The following is an 18356-nucleotide window of genomic DNA, read 5'->3' as shown; positions in this document are numbered from 1 at the left end:
CACAACTCTCTTTTCCTCCCCCATCAGCTTGAACCACTGGGAAGGAAAACAGATACCCTGGATCTGACGGCAGACATACCCCTCTCCTGCCCTGCTCAGGTAATGCTGCTCTCCAGAAACCCAGAGCTCAGGCCCTGCCCATCTCCCTTTACACCGCCCCCAACCCCCCGCCCCCTTACACCAGCACTTCTCTGTCACCCATCTTGACTCTTGTCTGGGAGCAGATGGATTCAGAGGATGGAGGGGAGTGGAGGAGAATGGAGAGGGGAGAAGAGGGTGCAGAAGCACCTCTGTCTTTGGGAGAAGCAGGTGGGAAAGGAGGCCTGAGCCCAGCGGAGAGAGAGGGGCAGGGTAACACGTGTGGATTCTTCAGGAGGGGAGTTAAGAAGCCAGAGGTGGCCAGACTGAGCATTTCAGTGGACACGTGGGGCCAGTGGGAAGCTCCACCTGCAGGTTGGTGGCCTAGTGTGTAGCCAGCTGAGCTCAGAAGTTGCAGTTAGTGGTCGTGGAATCCGGATTGGGAGTGTCTGGCAGGAAATAGGTCAAAGAGGAAAGTCCTAGAGCCACCTGGGGAAGGGACAGGCAAGACCGGCTTTGCGATAGTTGGAGTGAGGCTGGCCTGGGCTCATTTTAAGGAGGGAGATGTAAGTGGTTGTTAGACCTGATTTCAGGCCTAGGAGTGGGGCAGGTACACTTGCCCTTTGCCTTCAGCTCCCTCTTCAAGCCCGTCTTAAGGCTTTTTAACCAAATAAGGTTGAGGCCAGAGAGCCCTTGACAGCAATGAAAGGTGGACAGCCTGACCCAGTCTGGGAGGCCGGGTTTCCCGCCTGGGTCTGACTGCATCACCCTCTCCCACCCTCCCGACTGAACAGAGAGAGGACCTACATCTCCCCCATGTGTCTGCCAGGGGTCTAGAGGCAGTGGGCACCCTTCCCTGTCTGCGGCCTTCCCCACACCCATCTCGGACCCAGGCTCAGCCTTGGGTACCGCTAGCCTCACCAGGCGGGTGGGCTGAAGGGATGCAGAAGTAGAGGCGGTGATAGTAGAGGGCTCAGATGCTGGGTCCAGGGCTCAGGGCAAAGGTGATGGTCAGACGATGTAACAGTCAGCGTAGCGTGGATGCCTCTGTTCTAGACAGTCAGATGCGGGCTGAAGGGGTGGGGCAGAGGCCTAACGGCCCTTTTGTATCACGTGTAAATGCTTAAATTGCTAGATCCTGAGCCGGTCCAGCGCATTTTAGGGGTAGGGCCAGGCAACCTGGGTAGTAGAGGCATTTGGGGACTCAGAGTGGTGGCTATAAACAATACTGTGGGGGGGGGGGGTACTTCAATATTTTAACAACCATATGGCCATACTGAACATCAGCCATGGGAAACCCTCTCCAGTCTGCCAATTCTCCTTCTATTTAATAGTGAAAGTAATAACAACTCAGTCCAGGGAGCCATCCTTTGCTCTCTTTCCTTCTCACAAATATCTACTATATACCAGGTTGGAGTCTAGGCTCTGGATCGGGTAGAGCCCTGTCACCACCGGCCTCAAGGCCCTAGACCAGGCAAGGAGCCCCGAAAGGCTACTGCCTCGGCCAGAACCTCAGGCCACTCCTGAGCTGGCCTCCGCTCCTCCTCCTGGACCAGCCTGGCTGAGCTGTTGGTGAGCAGAGGAGAGCAAATCCAGCCTCCTGGAAACGTAGAAGCCCTGCCTGGGAGAAGCGGTTGCCAGGCAACCCCGGAGCCCATTCCAAAAGATCCATCTGTTGGCCGGCCCAACTTCAAGGCACCAGGCACTGTGGAATCCTGCACTCCTCAGGTCCCATCTGCTCCCTGCAGTGTGCCATGGAGCTATATAAAAGTCCACCAGCATCTCAGTGTGAGCTGACAGGGGCCAGGCAGCACATATTTTAATCCTAGCTGAGTCTAAACATAGAGGCAACAGGCAGGACCCAGCAGGGAGGAGGGGCTGAGACGGATGCAAGCACCGGGGAGCTTCTTTCTCAACTTCCTGCCTGCTTCTCCCCCAGCCCCAGTCAGGGGCAAGTGCATTCTGCCCAGCCAGGTCAGGTGCTTAACTGCGCTCTGTGGATTTCTGTTAGACTTTCAGGTTGGACATGTGATTTTACAGGCAACTTTAGCTTATTTGGTCTGTGAACCGTGACTGTGGTCCCCTTGCTGCCCCTCATCACCTCTCTGCCCACTCCTTCCCTAACCCAGGGCAGCTGCCTGTGGCCCCTCCTCAGGCTTTGAAGAAATGGGCTCAAAGACCAGCAGAGTCCTTTTTCAGCTCTTATTTTTCTTGCCCTTGAAAAGCATTTGTCAGAGTTAACCACCTCCTCCATGGATTTATTCCTCCCTGCATTTGTGGATGGAAAACCAGCTTGACTGCTCTGCTTTTCAAGTTTCTGCCCCCTCCCATCTCCTTTAATGACCCGTCTTCCCTTCTCCCAGCCTCAAAAATGTGGACATTCTCCAACTTTCATAACTCAGCCTTCTTCTCTTTTCTGTTTCTCTACATAATCCTCACTCTGAGATTTGTCCATTTCCAGGGTTTCCTGTTAAATTTCCTTTCCTAGGATCCCCCAACCTACATCTTCTTTTTTTTTTTTTTCTCCAAACTTGAGCTATATTTCTAACCCTTTAGAGGTCTTTCTCCCTTGGATGTAAAGTTTACCCAGAAGACAGATTAAATATATGATCAGGGTACCAACAAAATAGAAAGACATAGTGAGACAAACAGAAATAATGTCAAGTGATATTTCATCAAGTGATATTTCATCATTCAGTCTTTCCTCCTGAGAAAAACTGAGCTTTGTTGGATTCTCTTATACTTTATTGTTTAGCGATATTTCTATTTTAGCATTACGTATGCGGGGCTATTCTCTTTTGAATGCTTTGGACTTCCAAATCTCCCAAATCTGCCGTGAACCCATCATCTCAAACTAAACATTCATTTAGAAAATAATTTTTGAGGAAGAATTTCAAAATAGGACCGGAATCAATGTCTTCCCAAACTCCCTAATCCTGAAGAGTTCCTCTGTCTGTCCATATTGTCGTGGTGGTCACAGTTCTGCAGGTATGAAATGTCAGGCACCTCACCTGATAGAATCCTTCCTAGTCCCTCCTCTTCTCACTTCCACTCCCCCCAGTTCAGGTCCACGTCACTGTGGATGTTAAAATTGTTACCTGCTCCTTTCCATCATAAAGCAACAGAGAATTTTATAGCTTTAGAATCTCCATGGGGAGGGCTTTGGAGTCCTGTTGATGCAATCTCTCGTATAGTTGAGTTATTCTACCACATCCTCCCAGGCTTCCCAAGCAGCACTAGTGATAAAGAACCCACCTGCCAATGCAGGGGACATAAGAGATGTGAGTTCAATCCCTGGGTTGGGCAGATCCCCTGGAGGAGGGCTACAGTCCATAGGGTCACACAGTTGGACACAACTGAAGGGACTTAGCGTGCATGTACCACATCCTCCCGAAGCAAGCAGAGGCTTATGGCCTCTCCTTAAACCTCCACACTCTCAAGGCAGTGCATTACTAACAGCCAAGTGGCTATCCATTAACAGCTTGTGGAATCAGCCTAGTAGGTCATGTTGGGATGGGATGATGGGATGGGATAGAAATGTCAGTGGGTACTCCTATGTCCTCCTCCTCTTTACCACTACCACCCTTTCCTGGATCTTCTCCTCAGTTTCCTCAACCATTTATGGCAGACAAGTATTCTGGACCCTGCCTCTATATACAGTAGACGTGAGACCTTGGACTATGACCCCACTTAAGTCGGTGCCCGGGCTTGACCATACACACCTGGTTTGGTCCGAGAAGCACAGAACAGAAGAACACCAGCTCTCCTTCACTGTGGAAGTTGACACCTGTTAACATGGCCAGGATGCACACGCCCTTTTCCGGTAGCCACCAACTCATGTCGCTGACTCACATCAGTGGCTGACCAGGCTTTGCCTCCGGGCAGGCTGCACCCTCTTTCCCCAGCTGTACCGAGGAAGACAGTTCCTTGTGCTGGCATTCAGTGGGCTTCGCTTTCTGCTTACTGGTGTTACCAGCTGAGCCTAGGAGAGCCAGCAGACTAAGTGGACTCCCTTTTCCCTCTGCTGAGTTCCAGGCCTTTCACCCAGTCTGACTCACGCATGCATAAGGCAGCCAACAATCAATAAAATAGGCCCCAGGCACTCAGGCCACTTGCCTGGCCCTGTCCTGGACCTGTTCTCATTGTTCCTTCTCTGGCCTCACTTCCCACCACATTCCAGAGTCTCCCTGACCTCTGACCTCTTAGTTCAGTCTCTCCCCTCTGGCCCTTCCCTCTACCCTTGGGTCCTGTGATGAAATAAACTCCCTGGCTTGACTTTCAGCACATGCAGAAGGGCAGGTGGAGTCTGCCCTCCAGTTCCTCTTATGCTAGCTACTCTGAGAAAAGCTCCGACCCCCAGGCCCTGTGCCCAATCCGGGTCTTGGGAAGTGGGGGGAGAGTAATGAGGAGTGGCCTACCTGCCACTGAGACTCATCTTTAAGGACCACACAATCCCAGATCTTACAATCCTTCCTCGGCAATTAGTGCACTTACTGGACACACTGTTCTTTGATGCTTCGCTACCCAATACTTGTCATGTTTTCTGCCTCACTGAATTGTATGCCTCTGGATCCTCCCTTCATCCAGCACCTAGAACAGAGCTCTGAACACATGGGGTTTTACAAAGATGAGTCAGTTGTTTATAGGATGCTACATGCCCTCAGCTGCTAGGGAATCTCAGGGGACAGGGGACACTGGACAGCACTGGCCGGAGACAAGTCTGGCTAACCGTGGCGACATGCCGCTGTAAGGCCTCTCTCACCTTGCACTCTAGCAGATGGTCCAGGGCACACACACTTCCTGCCCTTGGCCCTGAGTGCTCCTCTGGCCCCTGTTTTGAGGGCCTGGACTCAGACCAAAGGAGAGGCGTGGCATGCCCCAGGGGGCAAGGTCTGTGCTGACGGCTGGGGGTTGGGTTTTGCGCGTGTAGATTTCATCCTCCCAGTGAACCGCTAAGACCACCTCCTCATCCCTCTGTCTGGCCCCAGGTCTTTTTCAGGCCTGACCCTGGTGTGAGCCGCGGAATGAGGGCATTGCTGGTCAGGAGGCCTGATGGATCCGGCCCAGCTCTGCCCTCAGTGCACTTGGGGCAGGTCCCTGCTCCACCCTGCACCTCAGTTGCCCCTCACCTGTAAAGCAGGATCACTCAGGGTTGAAAATTCAGATGCAGTGCCAGGCTAGAACATGACTGTGTGGGTGGGATGGACAAGAGACAGTGGCAGGTCAGAACTGAAGGGTACACGCCTTTTGTGGCAGCATTCAGGGTTGTCATCTTCTCTCCTTCTCCTTTTTAAACACCTTTCAGGCCAAAATAAAGCAGATGGGCAATGGGCTTTCAACCCCTGGAAGAGATATACAGTGACATCTCCAACATTCTGGTTTTTCCTACTTCAGTTCAGTTCAGTTCAGTGGCTCAGTCGTGTCCAACTCTTTGTGACCCCATGAATCGCAGCACACCAGGCCTCCCTGTCCATCACCATCTCCCGCAGTTCACTCAGACTCACGTCCATTGAGTCCGTGATGCCATCCAGCCATCTCATCCTGGGTCGTCCCCTTCTCCTCCTGCCCCCAATCCCTCCCAGCATCAGAGTCTTTTCCAATGAGTCAACTCTTTGCATCAGGTGTCCAAAGTACTGGAGCTTCAGCTTTAGCATCATTCCTTCCAAAGAAATCCCAGGGTTGATCTCCTTCAGAATGGACTGGTTGGATCTCCTTGCAGTCCAAGGGACTCTCAAGAGTCTTCTCCAACACCACAGTTCAAACGCATCAATTCTTCGGTGCTCAGCCTTCTTCACAGTCCAACTCTCACATCCATACATGACCACAGGAAAAACCATAGCCTTGACTAGGCAGACCTTAGTCGGCAAAGTAATGTCTCTGCTTTTGAATATAGTATCTAGGTTGGTCATAACTTTTCTTCCAAGGAGTAAACTTACTCTCATATTATTCCCAGATTTTCAGACCGTGGCCCTTCTACTCCACTGAGCAGGACTTGTGAAGGTGTTGGCAGCCCTGGGCTGTCTGGGCGGATCTCTGAACTTTTTCTTGCTTCACTATCAGTTCCACATTTTCTCATTACCTGCTTTCCCCTGCTACCCCTCTGTCTACTTCCTTCTTCCTTCTTTGACTAACTTATCACCCACAACGGAATACACTTGGATTCTTGACTGGGCATGTATGAAACCAATGGTGAAATAGAAAGGTGAGCAGGGAATGAAGAGGCCGTTTCATGAGAAAAAAATGCAACCAGCGTATGTGAAGCCAACCCGAAATGGGTAAGGGACATAACTCAAAGAGGCACAATCATAGCAACAGATGTTAAAATACACTGATGATCATAACATTTTTTGGAGACGAAAAGATCCCTATAATATCAATCTTTTGCCAGAGCAATGACAAAGGAGAGAAAGTCATTCTGATGATTAGGGAGATGTTCCATTGTCAGGGTGAAAAGAAAAGCACAGAACCCTGAAAAGAACGTGGATGGAACCCTTTTTAGTCCTTTGATTGTACATCCCTTGTCAAAGCTGTTATGTAAAACCCTCTAGGGAATGAATGAAATTCTGTCTGTATGATTCTTTCTATTTAAATGCAGAAGAATCATGTTAAATGAACCTAGAGGACAGGACTGTTAGTACTTAATATTTCCTAAGCAGTCTTCCAGGCTGTCAGGTAACCTTTCCCTGTGGTTTCTTTTCCTCTCTTAGATTGAGCCCTTCCTGCGAACCCCCCGGAACAGTAACTACACATACCCCACCACGCCAGCCATTGAGGTAATAACTCCTGACACATGTCTGCCTCTCTCAGAGACAAACCGTTTCCACCCCCCGCCCCCAGCGACTCGGGGAGTGGTGCGGATTTCAGAGAGGTAGCTTAAGCAGAAACGTACCCTTCTTACCTACTGGATATTGGAATGTGAAACAAAGGCTCCTGAACCACAGAGTCCCAGGATTGTCCTAACTTGTTCTCAAGTGTTTTCCTGACGTCAGCAACCAACTAGAGGAAGTGCCTGTGGATCAGTCATCTCTGACCTTTGCACAGACATCATTTCTGATCAGGCAGCTCAGCCTTTCAAGAAGGGGTGAGGGGGAGGCAGTAGGTATAATGCACATCAGTTTCCTGTAAGGTGGGAGCTGAGTAGGAAGAGCCTCAATTCCAGGAGCTGGGCCCCCAGGAAGCTGATGTATATGCAGGTGGGTCTCCAGGGCTTGTCTGGTTCAGGTCAATCATTCTAGCTCTAAGGATTTAAGGCCCATGGCTTTAGGGACAGTTGCTGCAAAGATGGCCTGGAAGATCCTGAACCACACCAGGCCTTGTGGGACAGGCTTGGTCCAGGCCACATCTGTAGGCCACCTGGACAGGGAATCAATCACCACTGTCAGTTGAGCACCTAGGGTTTGCCCAGTCTTGTGCTAGGGGCCAGCGGGGATTCAGAGGAGTGTCAGACATAGTTCTGTCCTCGGGAGTTAGAGGTCATTCCAGACTGGACACCTCCTTTGTGTCGGGCACTGTTTCAGGAAGATAGAGCCGTAGAGCAGACAGATGGAGCCCATCCCTTTTATGGACCCTACAGTCTACTGAAGGAGGCATCCAATAGAGAGCGAAGCATAGTCATGTCAGAGAGTAAGGACAGTCTTGAGAAAGTGCAATGGGGCAAGGAAAGCACGTTCTGATGAGCTGTGACCAGGACCAGCGATTGGCAGAGGCTCAGAACTGGGGCTGAGTTGGGGGTATTTGAGGGGAGAAAGAAGTCAGCATGGCTATGGGCATGCAAATGAAGTGGAGAGTTTGGGGTCATGAGATAAGCGGGGTCATCAAGGGCATAATCATACAGAATCTGAACCCCTGAGAAAGAAGGTTGAACTTTGGTGGAGAGCTGTGGAAAGCTCTTGGAGGTTCTAGGAGAAAGTGGTATAATCTGGTTCACCTTTTTAAAAGAGCTCCCTGACTTGTGTGGAAAATGGATGGGGGAGTAGCAGGAGTGAGTGAGGAAAGGCCTTTTATAAGGCAGCTGAAGCACTGAGACTAACTTACAGGAAAATACTGAAGAACTGTCAGAAGCTCCGCTCTGCGATATAGGCCACACCAGCTTCATGGCTGGGGTAAGGCCACCGTTCAGCCTCTCCGAATTCTCTCAGGCCCAACAGAGGCTTATTTCAGGCCAATCGTGGACCAAAATCCATTAGAACTGAAATGTCAGCTGCATCTTGTCAGTTAGGCATTTATTTATTTATCTAACATGTGTGTTTATTGGATGACTAAATGGTGCATGTGCTGTGCCAAGTGCCAGATACACACTGACGAACAAAGTGGTTCTGGCCCATTGTTTGATCTTAGTCTGACATGCCTTTGCTTCTGTTGCTGGAAGAGTGAAAAACTCAGGCACAGAAAGTGATTTTTAAAAAAATACTTTGCTATTTAAATCAGCCACAGACGGGCCACATCAACATTACTGGAGAACTTGTTAAAAATGCAGAGTCCTGGGTGGCACCCCAGTCCTGCTGACTCAGGACCTGCATTTCCCAAGACCTGCAGGCGATCTGGGTGCCCTGGCATAGGGTGCAGCCTAGGCACCCTAAGCAGTTCTTCCCTTGGGACAGACGAACGTGCTCCAGTTCCGACCTGTGTCTGTTCGCCTGCAGGGGATGGGCTTGTCTCTGGCTCATCAGTTCTCTGAGATGTTTCTAAAGCACTCACGGCTGTAGAACTGTTTTAAATTGCATCTTCTCTGGATATTTGTCATCTACACACAAACATGTTCTTGATTTCAATAGAACCTCCACACAGAATAAGGACTCCATCAAAATGACTAATTGAACAGTTCCTTGGAATAAACTCATTTACATCAGATAAAGCAAATAATATGTAAAGGAAGTTGCATTGTTGCTCTCTTGTGAGAGGAGTGTTTTAACAAGGTGTGTCTACATCAGCCTCTGATCAGATGAAAGAGACAAACTTCCAAAGGTTTGGCAACCACACACCTAGAGAATCAGCCAACCAGACAACACCTATGTGTGGAGCCCTCCTGTGCACTCAGCACTGGCTTGTCCCTCAAGCACCTCTGGGGACGTGCAGGTGTCTGGGACACTAGAGAAGGATGTCTGTTTCTCTCCCAGCTGCTATGCCCTCTGCTTCCTACCTCATCCCCTCCTCCAGCACTTGGAAAGTGTGCTCTGTATTCCAGAGTCAAGAGTGTGTGACTAAAAGCCCATAGAGGTTATGGGCTTCCCTGGTGGCTTAGTGGTAAAGAATCTGCCTGCCAATACAGAAGACGTGGGTTTGATCCCTGGGTGGGGATGAGCCCCTGGAGAAAGAAGTGGCAACTCGCTCCAGTCTTCTTGCCTTGGAGATCCTATGGACAGAAGAGCCTGGTGGGCTACAGTCCATGGGGTTGCAAAAGAATTGGACATGACTGAGCAACTAAAAAAACAAAACAAAAAATCTGAATTATAGACTTTAATTTATACACATGCAAGGAACTGGTTGGCTATTAAATACACAAAAAGACACACACACACACATTCAGAAATAATATACAGAAACTAGAAACTTTACATCTGTAAAAATTTGTAAAAATTTCACATTGCTTTCCTGAAAATATTGTAATTATTGTGTTAGTCCCAGCATTGTAATTAGTGTTCATTAGTTTCACGTTAGACAACACCACCTAAACCCATGTGGAACCCTGTGGTTGCCCTATGGAGAGGAGGTCTAAGACAGTAGTTTGCAAACTCTGTGCAATGATCACCTGGGGAGCGACTGAAAGGTATCGAATCCAGGCACCACCCCAGACGAAGTCAGCATTTCTGGGGATGAGACCCAAGCACTGTTTTGTGCATGGGGAGGTGGCAAACACCCTTTTTCTCTTTGATTCCCCTCTCTCTCCATCCACAGCCCACAGCTCTTTGCCTCACATGATCTTCTACAGTGACATGGTTTTAGCTAAGGGATTCTTGGTGGAGACTGGAAGAAGGTTGAGGAGGCGTTTGTGTTTATGTTGGTGTCTATGCAGAATCTTAGGACAGATTCTAGATTAGTGAAAGTGAATGTGTTAATCGCTCAGTCATGTCCGACTCTTTGCGGCCCCATGGACTGTAGCTCACCAGGCTCCTCTGTCCGTAGGATTCTCCAGGCAAGAATATTGGAGTGGGTTGTCATTCGCTTCTCCAGGGGATCTTCCCTGGATTTCACATGAAAGAATCAATGACCTATATCCTGGGTGCCAGAGTCTCTCAGCTGCTTCTGCCGGTTTTCATCAAGGCACCATGTTCAGGGAACAGCTGTGTGCGGGGGAAGAATTCTTTAGCTAACTCTTCTTGGGCTAACCTTCCTGCACCGTGAGTCCCTGCTGTTGTGTGTTTGCTTTTGTCGATTTAGAACTGGGGCAGTGATTTCCTTTGTACGGAGCAGAATCCTTCCAACAGTGTCCCCACGTCAGGTGAGTATAAACATCATCACCCCCTTCAGTCAAGGGCTAAGTGGCAGGTTGCTGGGAGAACCTACAAGCACATCTTGGAGCCTTGAGCAGGCCTTGCTGATTCCGGTGCACTGTAGACTTTGATCCTGGGCAGCCCATGACAAGCTGGCCTGCAGCACTGCTGGGCTCCCAGGTGCCCCGCAAACCACACTTCTCATCTCAACTTATTCCTAATGGCAACCCCTCAGGCCTCCCTGCCTAGTGAGGTAGGTACAGTCAGGGATGGGGGTCCTCTCTGCCTGTGCTCATGATCCCCACAGCTGGAACTTTCTTGGACCCCTCAAGAATGAACTGGGCTCCTCTCCAGATGGCTAAAAGCCAACAAGCCCATTACCTTCAATGCCTTGGTTGCTCTGGATGCATGGAAGAGACAAATTTTCTAAAGCCTTAGGCTGGAAATAAGTGTAATGGGGATGGATGGGATGAGAACGGAATCTCAGGCTTCTAGTCAGGTTAACAGTTTAAAAGGAAGACCTCTGCCAACCATTCATCTCTTTGCCTGTCTCCTTAGTCCATGAGCTCCGACCAGCGGATATCAAAGTGGTGGCTGCCCTGGGTGACTCGCTGACTGTGAGTACAGAGATGAGCCAGGAATCAACTCTTCTTCCACCCTGGCTCTGTGTTCAGCATCTAGCTGACACTGTTGAGAACCTACCTGTGTCTGGCACTGAAGCACAGCCAGGGAGCCACGAGACATCAGCAGGCAATCTAGAAGCCCTGCCCTCCACCCTTCCACACCCCTTGCTCAAACACCACCTCCTCCCATGAGGCTTCCCTCCAGCCCCAGATCGAAGCCATTCCATCCCTTCTTCCCCCCTGTTCCCAGGCATTTCATCTGTATGTGCTAATGTAATTATCCAAGTCTGCCCGACATCACTAGGGAACTCATCTTCCTCACTCCCTCCTCGGGTGGTGGGTCTACCCACATACCACCCAGCTCCCCTTCACCTCATTCAAAAATGTGTTCTTGAGGGCAGAAGGGACCCAATTCCTGCACATAGTACAGTTTCACTAAAGGAATTCTATTGGCCAGCCCAAGATTTCGCTATTGCTATGTGTGAGACAGTCTGCTAGCTTTTCAGAGCGAAAAGAAGTATGAGATGTGGTCTTAACCCTCTTAAAACTGTCCAGCTGGGGAAATAAAAAACTTACACTGAAGGAGACACCTATCCAGATAGGTGACAAATAGGACTCTTGAAATCAGGTATTCATGTCTATAGAAAAACAACTTCCCCATATGTGTGTGAGTGCATCTTAATTTTCATATGAACATGGGGAAAGCTGTGGAAGGATACACATCAGGCTTTTACCCATTCATCGGCTCTGGTGGTATGTGTATGTGGGTAAGGGGTGAGGAGGGATGTAGAACCTGTGACAGGAGGCAAGGTTATTAAAGTAGGGGTAAATTATTAACTAAAAAATCCTTGTATTATTTCCCTGGTTCACTTTTGTAAGTTTCAAAGAGGGATTTTCTCTTTTTTAATAATAGGGCCTTTAGGTAAAGCTTGATGGAGGAGGTAGAAGCTGACCAAGGTCTTAGGGAATGAACTGGAGACTTAAGGGCTAGAGAGGAGGAAGTTTTGTATTCTGGAAAGGGATGGAGTGGCTGTTAATAGGCTGCCCCAAGGCTCTCATGCTTCAGATCAACTTGTTTAGACCTGAAGGTGTGAGTGGACAGGAAAGGGGGGTGAACAAGAAAGGAAAGTGGAAACCAGGTCGTGGTGAGCTCAGAATGTTGGTGAAGGGTCAGAGTCAGGGGAAGCGTGAAGAAGCAGGTGTGCTTGGAGGAGCAGGTGGGCAACTGAGTGAGAAGGAAAGAGACACTGGGGGCTGGGGCCGAATGGGGCCAGGGCTGTCCATGGCAAGGAGATGAGAGTTTCACCAGGGAGTATGGCAGAGGGAACACAAAGGGTTGGAAGCCAGAGAAGTTGGGGAGGAAGCATCTTGCTTCTTCCATGACTTGGTTACTGGTTGTGTGTGGAAGGTCGGGGAGTCAGGACAACTCAGATTAAGCCGCCTGAAGAAAAACTGGTACCATTTTCAGCAAAGGTAAATCCAGGTCCCAGCTGCTACCCCAGGGCCAGAGGGGCTCTCCCCAGTGACCCCGGCCTGCCCCTGTCCCAGCCCAGCTCTACAGCCTTCTCTTTGCCTTTTTCAGACAGCAGTAGGAGCCCGACCCAGCAACTCCAGTGACCTCCCCACATCCTGGAGAGGACTCTCCTGGAGGTGAGGGTGTTCTCTTGTCTCTGTTGATGATGCTCCCCATACAGGCATGGGTGGAATGTTTCCCCATCACTCGTCAGAGATGAGGCCAGGTACCCATGGCCCAGCGCTGGAATGCAAGGCAATGCCTTGATGCTCATGCTAGTCCTAAGGGGGATGGGAATCCTGCCTTGGGGCAGCCTCTCTGGTTCTGACTCAGCAACATGATGACCGGTGATTTTAACAAATGTGCTTTCTCTTCCCCAGCATTGGAGGGGATGGCGACTTAGGGACCCACACCACACTTCCCAGTAAGTAGCAACACAGAGAAGCACCATCACTGTGGCCATAACAACCCCTCACTGTGGCCAGGGCCCTCCCCTGAGCAAGGGAAGAGAAGGTTATCTATAAGGAGGGGGAGTCAGCCCACCTGAAAAGACCAGGAGCATCCAGTCCACACCTGTGCCCCAACATTGTACATCCATCTCCCTCTCACCTGTCCACTCTTCCATCTCTCCCTTCAAAGACATTCTGAAGAAGTTCAACCCCAACATCCTCGGCTTCTCCACCGGCACCCAGGAGGAGACAGCGGGGCTGAATGTAGCCACAGAAGGGGCCAGGGCTCGGTGAGTAGACGGGGGTACCGGAGAGACAGAGGAGGGCAAGGCTGAGAGATCGGGGAGGAGAGAAGGGCAGTGTCTGAGCAGCACTGGTGGCCGTGGGCGGAATGCCTATGCTACCCAGCCCCAAGCTGCCCCTCATGTGGATTATCTCCTGAAATCCTTGCCCACTTTGAGATGGGTATTAGCACGAGGACCCAGAAGCTTAAACCATTTCCTGAACAGCCCAGGGTCATCAGAGCAAATGCCCGGAGAAACCAGGATGAAGCAGGCTGAACCAGGGCCTTCGCTCTGCCCGAGGCACTGTTAACACCTCTCAGGGCAGTGGGAGGAAGCACTTGAGGGTGGCTGGACGACAGGGAGGCGGCCGGGGCCCAGGATGCATCCTGCTGACTTCAGCTGACCTCTCCAGCCAGGGGAAGCCAGAGTCGAATGCGTGGGGGACTCTCAGCACCCCTGGAACACAGAGCAGGGCCCCACAGAGGGCCACCCTTCCTTCCTCTCTCTTCCCACCTCTGAGCCTCTAGAGCTGGACTCTGAAAAGGCTGTATTTGACATTAGGGAGTTAGGTGGTAGAGCCCCTAAAACACCGAGGCAGTTGTTTGTTTTCACTTGGATTTCTGTGGTTGACAACAATCCAGATCATTAAAGTTGAAATGCCTGACAGAGTTCATTGATTTTCTGCACGGAGTGTGCTGGGTCTTTGCTTTGTAGAAGGGTTGCTGCAGTCACATCACCAGGGAGACAGAACCGGCTTGACTCACTCTGTTTATAGGCAGCATTCCTTTCAGACACGGTAAGGAGGGCCCCACGCTTGCTAGGTTTGAGTCTCTGAGCCACAGGAAGCAATGTCAGTTCCTCAGCGTCATAAGCAGGAAGAACTTATTTTTCTGTGAAAAATTGGGCTGCCTGGGGCCGTAATATCAACATCTAGTTGCTGGTATTGCCATTATTATTATTATGATCATTACGGTTTTATGAATATCATTATAGAGCTCAGGCTTCATTAACCAGGAATTGACTCTTGAGTCTGTTGACGTTCAAGCCCCCTTCCCCTTTCTTGCTTCACTTCTCTTAAACTGCCTTTTCTATTTCACTGCTGCTTGGTGTCTCTGTGAGAACGAAGAGTGGCAGGGGAAGTGGCCGACACATCAGCTTCTTGTTAGGATCTCGGAGGTCCTGTGTTAGGGGAAAGGACAGCAAGCCGTTAGTCAGCTTAAGTAAGCAAGAATGGAGCACCGTTCTGTGAACCTTCCTTATCTGCACTGTGTCATGTGGCATGGTGTGGAAAAGGATGAGTTCACTTAAAGAGAGAGATGAATGCCACAGCAGAGCAACCAGGATAGTGAGACCTCCAGTTAGATTTTCTATGTCCAGCCCCCAGCCTTGTGGGCTGTGTGACCTTGGGCAAGTCACTTAGTATCTCTGAACCTGAGTTTCCTCATCTATAAATGGAGATAATAATAGTACCTACTTCTCTTGGCTGTCACAAAGATTCAATGAGACCAATAACCCACCTAGTTTATAATATGTACGCAAAAAAAAAATGATCGTCATTAGGGTATTTTGTTTCAAAGTTTTATTTAAGATCAAACTTCCTTTCTATCAATCAATAAGCAAGAATTCACTGAGCACCTGGGAAGGACTGAGCCCCATGGTGGTTACTAAAAGATACAGAAGAATCAAAAAGAGAACTGTCTGCCCACAAAGAGCTTGCCATCTAGTTAAGGAGCCTAAATCAATAGGAAATAATTTTGGGGGGAAGAAGTGTTGTTTATGGCAATGTTGCAGACTGAAATGATTTTGTACTCAGAAAACAGAAGAGTGTAAAATGTGAACTGGGCAGTCTAGTTACAGACAGGTACAGACCCAGAAGGGCCCCCAGAAAACATCTAGTCCTGCCTCTTTGTATAGAGATGAAAAATTCAAGGTTAGCAGGGTTCCTTAACTTGGGTGAGCTCCGCAGCAAACTGGTAGCAGAGCTGGAAGGGGATCCCTGGTCCCGTAGCTCCCAAAGCATGGCTCTGCACACCAAGACTGAACAAAGGAAATGGAGAAGTGGGTAAACAAACCCAGAGAGAAGGCTCCTAGGGGAGACAGGGCTTGCTCTGAGCTTGAAGCGTGGGAAGAACTTGGCTAGGGAGAGGGGAAAAGAGGGCATTCCTGACTTCCGCTAGTGTTCTGGAGGGCTTACCACCCATAGATGCCCCTGTTCATATATCAAACCTGTAAAAAGATTACAGAGACTTCTGTGGTCACCTTTAACCAAACCAGGCTTTCCTTATGACTTTCGAGACATGGTCCTGAGTGAATGAACGAGACACACAGCAGAAATGGTGCCATGTGTGCTTGGCCACATGCCCAGCTCATTGTGGACATGCAAAGATTTAAAATACCCATTCTGTACCACTTCCTTCTTTTATGGCTTCTTCCATGGAAGCCTCCATTTGCTGTATCCCTTCTGTTATACATATGTTTTAAATAACTGCTTCATTGAGGTGTAATTGACATAAGGACACTGTACCAGTTCCCCAGTGGTTCAAACAGTAAAGAGTCTGCCTACAATGCAGGAGACGTGGATTCAATCCTGGGTCAGGAAGATTCCCTGGAGAAAGAAATGGCAACCCACTCCAGTATTCTTGCCCGGAAAATCCCATGGATGGAGGAGCCTAATGGGCTACAGTCCATAGGGTCACAGAGAGTGGGGCACAACTGAGTGACTAACACTTTCACACTGCACATATTAAAAGGGTGCAATCTGATCAGCTTTTTATCTGCATATACCTATGAAACCATTGCCTCAATCAAGATGATGGCTAGATCCATCGCCTCCAGAAGTTCCCCTGTGCTGCTCTGTAATTAGTCCCTCCCTCCTGCCCCTTCCGGTTTCCACCCCCACTCACTCCCTTGGGACCCAGGTAACCACTGACCTGCTTTCTTGTCACTATAGACTAGGTTTAATTTTCTAGAATTTTCTAGAAACAGAGCCATAGATGATATACTCTTTTCCCTTTTTAAAAAAAGTATTTATTTACTCATTTGGCTGCACCAGGTCTTAGCTGTGACTCGTGGCATCTTTGGTCTTTATTGCAGCAGGCAGGATCATTAGTTGCAGCATACAAACTCTAGTTGTGGCATGCAGGATCTAGTTCCCTGACCAGGGATCGAACCCGGGTCCCCTGCAGTGAGAGCACAGAATCTTAGCCACTGGACCACCAGGGGAGTCCGTGTGCTCTCTTCTTGTCGAGCGTCTTTCACCCAGCAAAATCATTTTGACATACATCCCTGTTGTTATGTGTATCACTAGTTCATTCCCCTTGATTGCTGGGTAGGGTTCCACTGGCACGCCTCTCTCTAACCCAGAAGCATTCGTGGCACACATCTAGGGGGTGAAGTGAGGACTAGCCCTGTTGGTATTTGTCTCCCTCATCCTGCTTTGTTACCAGTGGGGGAAGTGAGGAGATGGGGACTGGTTTGGAAATCCAAAGGAATGATAGAGAAGAAAAACAGAAGGATTAAAAGAAGAGAGACTGGGACTTAGAGGTAAAGGTTGAGGGAGTCATGAAGCTTGGAAAAGAGGAAGCTGAGGGATCATTTGGGGTGATGGCTTTTTTCAAATATACAAAAGGTTATTTTTAAGACAGGCAGCCGAATAAGAACTGAACAGGCTCAGCCTGCAGTGAAAAGACCTGGATGAAATATAAGGGAATGTCCCTGACGGGAAGGTTAAGCAGATCCCCACTGCCTGCCCGCCAACCTACCCCCCCACCACCATCCCTGCTGCCGAAGTGGCCTCAGAGGACCAGGCCTGCAGAAGTGGGTGGTGAGATGCGTGTCAGCCCCCTGGCAGGGTCAGGATCAACTAGGGCTCCAATGCCCACAGCAAATCTTTGATTGTTCATAGGTTGAGATTTCTTGAGAATTGAAAGCCTTGCAATACCTTCTGAAGGAATAAGTCTTTATATAACATTTTTTTTTCCTGAAACATCATCTCACCAGGCCCAAATCCTGCAGCTGAGCCCTTGCTCATGAACCAGCTCTAATGTTCCCTTCTCTTCCCCTGCCCAGGGACATGCCAGCCCAGGCCCGAGACCTTGTGGAGCGAATGAAAACCAGCCTTGTGAGTACAGGCCCTGGGCCACCCTCTGTCTTTAGCTGGGGTGGGTGCAAGTGGCCCTGAATCAGTCCCCTTTGCGCCGCTGCACTTCAATCTCTTGGCTCGTCTTTACGAGGGACCAGATGAGCAGGTCTTGCCACCAAGACAACGTCTCTGCTGCACCCCTTCCCTAGGCACCCTCCCCTCCAGGCTGGCTGCAGGAGGAGAGATGAGCAGAGGGCTGGTGGAGGTGGCAGGCCTCGGCCTTTGGCAGCTTTCCATTGCACCCAAGAGCTGGCTTCCCAAACCCTATTATGTAAACTTTGGCTTCTAAAAATAGCCTTCTCATTCCAATCCTTCCTCCTTCCCTCTTACCCGGCCCCTCTAAACCTCCTCTCCTGCACTTTTTTCAATGCTCTGGGTTTATGCCTTGGAAGTCACTGCCTGGCAGCACTCCTATTATGGGGCTGCTGAGTGGAAAGCAGGCTCCCTAGAACCTCCTCTGGGAGCCCCCTCCTCACCTCTCTGTCCAACCGGTCCCCTTCTCTAGACCCAGGCAGCTCTGGGCTTTTGCTTCTAGATGCGTCTTTTGCCCTGGGCTCCTTTGAAGGCCTTTGGATCACATTTTATTGTTATTCGGTTGCTAAGTCATGTCCGACTCTTTGCAACCCCATGGACTACAGCATGATGAGGCTTCCCTGTCCTTCACTGTCTCCCTGAGTTTGCTCAAACTCACGTCCACTGAGTCGATGATGCCATCCAACCATCTCCTCCTCTGTTGCCCCCTTCTCTTCATGCTCTCCATCTTTCCCAGTATCAAGGTCTTTTCCAATGAGTCAGCTCTTTAGTAGTATGTTAGTACAAGCCACCTCCTCCTGGACTT

The 18356-nt window shown here is 49.7% G+C and overlaps 1 protein-coding gene across 1 annotated transcript in view; it reads left to right on the top strand.

Annotated features, from left to right (window-relative positions):
- Nucleotides 1-18356, top strand: part of PLB1 (phospholipase B1) — a 121575-nt gene that overhangs the window by 88798 nt on the left and 14421 nt on the right. The window contains exons 43-50 of the mRNA XM_052648262.1: nt 28-99; nt 6786-6851; nt 10456-10516; nt 11067-11125; nt 12714-12781; nt 13025-13068; nt 13284-13383; nt 17446-17497. Coding sequence (XP_052504222.1) covers nt 28-99; nt 6786-6851; nt 10456-10516; nt 11067-11125; nt 12714-12781; nt 13025-13068; nt 13284-13383; nt 17446-17497 — 522 coding nt within the window. The remainder of the gene's footprint in view (nt 1-27; nt 100-6785; nt 6852-10455; nt 10517-11066; nt 11126-12713; nt 12782-13024; nt 13069-13283; nt 13384-17445; nt 17498-18356) is intronic.

Source organism: Budorcas taxicolor, chromosome 11, assembly GCF_023091745.1.
Source record: "Budorcas taxicolor isolate Tak-1 chromosome 11, Takin1.1, whole genome shotgun sequence".
NCBI classification, from domain to species: Eukaryota; Metazoa; Chordata; class Mammalia; order Artiodactyla; family Bovidae; genus Budorcas; species Budorcas taxicolor.
This window is presented reverse-complemented; position numbering and strand designations above follow the sequence as displayed.